This window comes from Cyprinus carpio, chromosome A18, assembly GCF_018340385.1.
Source record: "Cyprinus carpio isolate SPL01 chromosome A18, ASM1834038v1, whole genome shotgun sequence".
Lineage (NCBI taxonomy): Eukaryota > Metazoa > Chordata > Actinopteri > Cypriniformes > Cyprinidae > Cyprinus > Cyprinus carpio.
Window position 1 is genome coordinate 19,544,727 of NC_056589.1, and position 8,210 is coordinate 19,552,936.

Consider the following 8,210-nt stretch of genomic DNA (forward strand, 5'->3'; position numbering starts at 1 on the left):
GTAGTTAAAAAAAAATGCAGCAGAGTCGCAGCTGAAAAGGACAATTTATTGACTGACATGTTTGAAGGAAAAAAATGCAGCATTTCAACTATACACGACCAGGTTCTGTTTATGAATATTACATAAACCAGAAAAATAAAAAATAAGTTTGATCAATAAAATGGGAGCAATTACCAGCAGCTTTCCGAAGAGATTTCATCCTTATCTGGAATACCAGACATCATCCTTAGAGTACTGAATAATTATTGACTCATGTTGTGGGCACTAAGATCTTCCACAAGACTTGATGAATGGATTAAAAAAAAAAAAAAAAAAAAATGAGGACCAGAACGTAGCACCAAACATCCTCACTGGCTTTGCCCTCAGACAGCTTTGCGATGATATTCTGGAGGCGCAACCTCATAGTCACTTGCACTGAACAGAGACGATGAATTCTTCACCAAATACCTAAATCGAGCATAAACATCAGTTACTACCTGCATCAGTGTATAAAACCCATTTTAAAATAAATTGATCTTAAACAGTTTTCATAATCTGCATGACTTTGGCTTGATATTAGGCCAGCTTTATTGAAAACTAGTGTACAAGATTATCATGAAACGTCTTATTAATAGAATTCAATAAACGGTTGTTAACAAAAATAAATGTCTTATTAGTAACCTGACAGCCTCGGAAAGTTGATTAAATTCTCATAATGAATTCAAAATATTAAAACAGATTTCTACTTACTTTAAAAAATCTTGCAGGTAGCTGAGAAGCAGGGCCAGACTCTTCTCATCCAGAGGTGTGTAGGCCAGCATTGCTCCAATTCTCACTGTCAGTGGACACAAAAGAGGCTATAATCAATCAAAACATTCTCTGAGATATGGAGACTGATTAAAGCCCCCCCAGAACTCATTCACATGTTCTTTGCTGTATTTCCATGATTACGTTAAGCTATGAGAATGTGATTATGGGCATGGATTAATATGCATCTTTCTATAACAGTTTGTAGCATTCATTTTGTTTCTTGTAAAATACCTGAAATTGACTGGTTGCTTTTATTTTAAAGGTACAACTAGGTTTCAAAATAAAATTAGCATTTAAGTCCATACCAAAAAGCCTCAGTAGGTGCGGGGCTCCGTAGATCTGAGACATGGATTTATCTGGATGGTTTGCTAGGATCTCTGCATACTGTGGCCTCTCAAACTTGTAGAGGAGCTGAGTGCCCAACATGACATTGAAGTACTCGCGGATTCCAGCAACCACCTCATTCACGGCCTGTTCTCTGAGTAAAGATCACGTACCACTTTAGAAACTCTCTCTACATCTTATTTGTATCAAATGAACTGCATGATTTACATAACAAATTAATCATTTGCACAATGGTGATTTCAACTAACTGGATAAGAATTATTTTTTTTTACATATGGCATACAAACATACTTGTTATCAGAGTTTCCTCTTGTTCTCTTGTAACTTGCATAGTCCTCAAGGACATCATCTACTTTCTTTTTAGCAGGCAAGTGAAAAAGCTAAACAAACCAAAAAAAGGAAATAAACCACAAACATTTTCACAGTGCACATTAAGGTATGTTCACACCATGTCATAATTATCATAATTACAAGATTTTGACTTGCTTGTTAATGTTTTCGTAGAACTCATAATTATAACCTGTAAGCATTGACAGTAGTTTCAACAGTAAAATGCAGTTCAGTAGTTACCCGTGTAATATTTCTGTTCAATAATGCATAAAACTAATGACTAAAGGTAATGCCTGAATAATGCAGCAATCTAAAAATTAAATAACACAAAAAAAACTTTAATGTGACTAACACATAGTTGAATACATCTAATGTCCTACTAAAACTATACGTTTATTAATAAGCTATTTTCATAACAACCGCTTCTTCCTTGATGGACTGCGGTTTTGTCTCTTGATTACTCAATTTACAAATTTCAAATTCATTTAATTTTAAAGATTTATTTTTGCATTTGTTGCCTTTATTATATAGTACAGTGGAGAGCAGACAAGAAGCAAATTGGTACAGAAACGGGAAAGCACCACAACCGGGACTTGAACTCTGGTCACCCTAGAAATGCATAATGTCTCAGAACGTCTCAGATTGTCATCTAGTAATTATGCTAATTACGACATGGTGTGAAAACAGTATTATATTTCAAAACTCAAAATTTAATTTTACGACCAATAGGGTTGGGAATTGTTAGAAATTTTCCGGTTCCGGTTCTGCACAATACTCAACTTCTCAATGCTCAATACTGTTTATTACTTACTGTCAACTTAATTTAAAGGTTGGCAATGTCAAAATTCAACATATATTACAGTATACAGATCTCCATAAGTAGGGCTGTGTATTGTTAAAAAAACTCTTGAAATGACCTGTACACTAAATAATCTAACCCTCATACTTACATAACAATAGCAGTCTATTTATTTAGTGGTCCAAGTTGAAGTCAGTATGTATATAAATGACAATATGGGACAAGTATAATGTAATATATTGGTGGCAAATGATGCGTTGACGGTACATGAAAGTTACAGTCAGACAAAACGACGTGGACAATTATCAAAGGTGCGAGTGCGCATGCAGTCTTGGGAAACATGTGTTCGGTAGTTAAAGACGCGGCGCGTCATTGGAATCAATGTGCTCAGTAATTAAAGAGGCAGGGCGGTGTTTCTGTTATTTTGTTTGTGACATCCTTTACGGCAAATGCTGAATCATTAGACACTGGCGGAAGGCTGCTCACAGCGCTTGCTCACGTGTCGCACCAGAACCGTTTTCGGAACCAAAACTTAGAAATTGTTTACGGTTCCAATTCTTTTCAAAGAACAGAACCGATTCTGAATAAGAACCGGTTCTCGGTTCCCAACCCTTATGACCAATTTATTCAGAAATTGAAAAAATTGTTCATCGTGTAATTAAAACATTTTTCTTCTATGTCTAGATGTTGCTTTAGACAGCATTCTGTATTTTATTATTATACAATTTAGTTGAATAAAGAGCAATGCAGAAGTTGGATTTGGTTGAGCAGAGGAGGTTGTTTTTAGTTACCTGCTTCTGTCTAGTGATCAGGTCCCAGTCATCTACCAGCCACGGTTTTAACTCTTCAGGAATTTTTACCTTCACTTCTACTCTGTTAATGAAAGTCTCCTCCTGCATACAAAGCCAGTTTGGGAGTCAAAAATAGCCTCACTTTTCATTTCTGTTGAAACCAACTCAGAGAGACTCTAAATATTAGCCATTTAATTTAAACAGCCTTGTAACTGACATACACTCTCAACAGTTGGGTCAACACGTGCCCTCTTCTTGCGTGGGGGGTGAGGCATGTCCCCAGTGCTAGTGCCCTCTCCAGCCCCTGGTGCTGAGAAGCAAACAAGACAAGATTTTTATCAGTTAATAATCAATAGCTCTAAACCACATTTAATACTGTATGAATTTTATTGCATCTGCAACTACTTGGAGAACAAGATGACAGATCTGTAAACAGATCAAACTACTTTGACAGATCAAAATACATCAGTATTTGCATAGGGAATTGGAACTTACTCTTTTGCTTGTTCTTCTTTGTTTTTCTAGTGAAATGAATAGAAAGCCTGTGGTTAAATATGCATCAGTAAAATTAAGTTTGCAGTTTTGACAGTTCATTTTAAAAATTCTAGATGAGGCAAGAAGCAGAGTTCATTTAAGGGCACTCCAAAAAGTAAAAGCTGACAAAGCAACACTCACACATCTACATTTTTTTGCTGCACAGCAGCGATTTTCTTGCTCGGTGCGACACCCCTCATCCTTCCCTCAACATAATGGTCTCTGAAAAACAGTATGTTTTGCATTAAATCTTTTCTCATTAAAAAATAAACATGCATCACAGATTGTATAAACTGCTTCCTGTTCCAATGGAATTAAAATGACAGAATAATATGGATATGGAAGCATTATGTGCATTAAATAGTCAAATTAATTTAATTTCTTTGAAATATCTGTTTTTGTCTCGTTTCTAAACTTTATTACTCACTGGTTTGCCTTCTGAAGCTCTTTCTGTTTCTGCAGGTTACTGTCCACATATTTGAGCACACGGCTTTCAGGAACCCATTCGTCCCAGCTAGAACCACATTGAACACACATTCTTAGAATTAAGGGATCAAACTGGTACAACATATGGTAATTGGCAGAAACTACATTTTACATTTACATTTAATCATTTAGCAGACGCTTTTATCCAAAGCGACTTACAAATGAGACTACATTAACCACTACATTAAAAAGAAATAATGAAACTACATTAACCATTTCAACTTACATAACATATGGATGTTAACTGTGTCCTAACTAGCACTAAATTTTCATCCCTTCAAATCAGCACTTTCAATACTTAGACTTACTTCTTATTCCATCCACTGTAATGAATAAAATATTTCACTTGTTTGTCCTTGATAGTGATTCTTACACACTGTGAGGAAAGACATAAAATATGCATAAACATCCAAATCATCTTTCAGAGGAAGACAGTTCAAAAGTTATCAGAGAACCCCCACAATTTAAATGTTTATCACTACCATGGAAAAAACATGAAACATTTTCACATGAAAATAAATGAGGACGACAAAACATCTTAAGCCCCAAGATTTAAAAGAATGGTTAAATGGCTGCTGTGCATATTTTATTCAGCTGAACACAGAAAAAAAATATCAAAAGCATAAACCCCGATCCACTACATCAAACACTTAAGGGACTCCATATACCCTTAAAAAAAAAAAAAGGAAACTTCATGTTATTGCTACCAAAAAAAAATTAAACAGGTTTTTGAAAGATGCTAAATGACATGAATGATTCAGATACCTTAGCTTCGTATAGCAATGGCCCATGAAAGCACAGCACTCGTTCACCTGAAATACATCAGAAATATTAATGTGTAATGACATCAAGTGGTAGGCTAATAAACAAAGAATTTAATTATATGAAAGGGTGTTTATTGTAATTTTCCAATTTCTGTCTGCCACAGCCATGATTCAGCTGATAAAAACAAAGTTATTTAAAACTGAAATATAATTTGCATTTCTATAAAACAATACTAAAATTTATTTACAGTTCGTAGCTTAAAATGGTTCTGCAAGTTTTAATAAAATGCTATTTATTCAACTAAACAGGTTTTGTATGCGTGTTTTATTTGTTAGTTAGCTTTCCTTACAGTGCTGATGATTTGTTCCCGTTGTTTTGTTTGTTTTGAAATTGCTTGACGTTGTTGATAAGGATGGAGTAACTCTTTACATTCGCCGATTTAACTAACTCGAAATTGTATGAAAAGCGATACCAAAATATAGAAAGAACAAAACAAAATAACGGATATACCATGGTATTCCGAACATACAATGTATTAAAAATTAGAAAAAACGGTGTCTCTAATATCTACGAAAGAAAGCTTTACTAGAAAGTTTGCTTAGTGTCGCATTTCTCTAATATCTACTTCCTGCCAGGTTCCTTAAAGGGCTACACTCTTAATTTGACTCCTACAAAGAGGTTTCACCTGAAAATGTAATCTGAGCAAGTAACATGTCTGCCAGTTTTGTTCTGACCAACTGAAAAAAAGAAAAGTTTTACAATAAGTCGCGCTACCAATGGTGATTAAATCTAATGATCGCAAAGTTAGTTCAGATCACGTTAAACAGCGCAAATTATTATTTTTATAATTTGTTCTCAAATTGTTAATATTAACAATGTCAACATTGCGTGACTGTGTTTTAGTGTGTATTAGCATTATCTGTAGATTTCAATTTAATCTCTAATTGTCATACTATTTAAGTGTCCTCGCATGTCCTCTTTTAACCACATACAAACAACAGCAAAAAATAAATAAAAAATAATGTTCCTTAGAACTCATTCTAAAATGTCAAGTTAAAGGCTACAATTGTAACCTGCAGCATCCACACACGCAATATAGCCTACTAGCCAGGACTCCTCCTTTATGAATACAGACATGACATAATGACGCAAAGACGAACGTTTCAAACTCAAAAACACTTATAATTCAATGTTTTTTTTTACAAGATCTGTACCTAACGTACTAACGTAGCGTTATCGACGTTGATTCAATTTGCAAAATCAACACCTAATTCAACGTTAATCCAACATCTACAGAACGACCTTAATTCACCCATGCTGAAGAGTAAGATGGTGAAACAACGTCGCAATTTCAACGGTGAAACAATGTCACAATATCAACGTTGTTCCAGTTTGCAAAATCGAAATCTCTATTGAAACTTAAACCAGTAAAAAATAAAAAAATGTATAATAAATACACTCTTCTGTAGCAACCTCATGGTCTGTGTCTTGTTACTGTTTTTTTTAAAACATTTTTATGTTTGTTTTAGTCACAGAAATATAACAGAAGCTGGCAAAGAGTGTTGTTTTGCAGTTGTTTTGACTTGAGTTTGAAAATCTAATTTTTAATCATTTTAATTTCAGTTTTATTACACAACTTCAAAGGGTATGTCTTTTTATTAGATTAGACAAACATTGTTATGGTGGTTTTAGCCACAGAACTATAAAAAATTAAACCAATACATAATTTAGTTTAAAATACATACAATCTTCTATCTCAGCTTTATAGGCTGTGTGTCTTGTTACAAATTTCTTAAAGAACATTTTGCAGAAGTTTTCACTGTCAAAACAGATGCAGTAATCACACTATTGACATTCAACTTCCATAGAGTCTTCAGTATAATTTCAATATAAAGAAATTCAAATCTGTTAATAAATTAATTTACATGTATGCAGTTTTCCATCACATCTTTAAAAGCTGTGTCTTGTTACTGGTTTCTAAGAATATGAGAGAACACATGCAATTGAAACAGCCAATTAAATTGTTTATTAAGCTGATTAACCAATAAATCAATAACACTTTAATGTTTTGAAGAAGGGATCACACAAAATGCATGTTATTTTTTTAGTACTGTCCTGAGTAAGATATTTTGCATCAAAGATGTATACATATAGTCCCACAAGACACAATAATAGCCAAATTATGTCAGAAGCTTCAGAAGAAACCTATATTTTTCCCATGTTACCTGGAGTGTTTTTCTGAAGAATAACATGGACAGTTTAACTGCTCAGGACAAATAAGAGACTCCTAAACAACCATAAAAAAAAAAAAAAACCCGGCAACAAGATACACCCTTTGAGGTTTGAATGTCAGACTCTGTGTATTTTAAATTGATTTATTCACATTTCTGAATATCAAACTCAGTCAAAACAACTGCAATGTGTTCCACATGTATTTAGCTTTGATTTGAAAGAAGTGATGATACAGAAGAGCATATGCAGCATACGGTGATATGGAGAGAAACAAAGGAGACTGTTGACAATGGAATTGTTGAATAAAGTCGTTATTTTTGTTTTCTTCGCTTACAAAAAGTGTTCCTGTCACTTCATATAACCCAGATAGCATGTCTGATGGCAGATGGAGTATTCTGACGACAACTTTCATACCTTTTATGGACCTTGACACTGTTATTTACTTGGCAGTCAATGGGACAGTCACAAGCCTCCCGGTTTTCATCCAAAATATCTTGTGTTCCGAAGCTTTTACGGGTTTGGAATGACATGGGGGTAAGTGATTAATGACAAATTTTCATTTTGGGGTAGAGTATCCCTTTAATAAGCTTTTTCTAAATTTTTACATTTCAATAAGTTTTTTTTTTTTTTTTTTTGTCTTATAGTTATCAACATTGAAATGTTCTTTTAGGAACAAGTATCAAGACACACCCTTAGAAACTGAGATTGAAGATTACATTTATAGGAAATTAATTAATATATTTGTTTACATTTTAATATCATGTGTTGTCTTATAGTCCTGTGAATAAAACTAACATCTACATATTGGTTTAGGAACCACTAACAAGACACACCCTTTGAAGTAAAGATAGAAGAGCGTATTTACATTGATTGATGTATTCGTTGACATTTTCATTATCATGTGCTGTGTTATAGTTTTGTGAATAAAAACAACATTTAAATGTTCGTCTATGAACCAGTAATAAGACACACCTTTTGAAGCTGAGATGGAATACTGTGTTTTAAAAATGAATGTGTTAACAGATTCAACTTTAATTCAATAGCGTGCATCCTGACTTACATATATGACAGTAAAAGATGGCTGTAAATATTGTTCTTTTACTAAGTAACGAAACACACCCGTTGAAGTTTACATATCA

The 8,210-nt window shown here is 33.8% G+C and overlaps 1 protein-coding gene across 3 annotated transcripts in view; it reads right to left on the bottom strand.

Annotated features, from left to right (window-relative positions):
- Positions 1-25: 25 nt before the first annotated feature.
- Positions 26-8,210, bottom strand: part of LOC109077208 (mortality factor 4-like protein 1) — a 9,307-nt gene continuing 1,122 nt past the window's right edge. The window contains exons 2-12 of one of the 3 annotated variants that reach the window (XM_042775299.1): positions 4,840-4,886; positions 4,383-4,450; positions 4,016-4,102; positions 3,730-3,810; positions 3,550-3,596; positions 3,276-3,364; positions 3,055-3,156; positions 1,426-1,514; positions 1,095-1,267; positions 730-814; positions 26-447 (exon numbers count right to left, since the gene is read on the bottom strand). In XM_042775299.1, the coding sequence (XP_042631233.1) occupies positions 363-447; positions 730-814; positions 1,095-1,267; positions 1,426-1,514; positions 3,055-3,156; positions 3,276-3,364; positions 3,550-3,596; positions 3,730-3,810; positions 4,016-4,102; positions 4,383-4,450; positions 4,840-4,886 (953 nt within the window). In that variant the 3' untranslated portion in view covers positions 26-362. The remainder of the gene's footprint in view (positions 448-729; positions 815-1,094; positions 1,268-1,425; positions 1,515-3,054; positions 3,157-3,275; positions 3,365-3,549; positions 3,597-3,729; positions 3,811-4,015; positions 4,103-4,382; positions 4,451-4,839; positions 4,887-8,210) is intronic. The other 2 variants (XM_042775300.1, XM_042775301.1) reach the window with 2 other exon arrangements.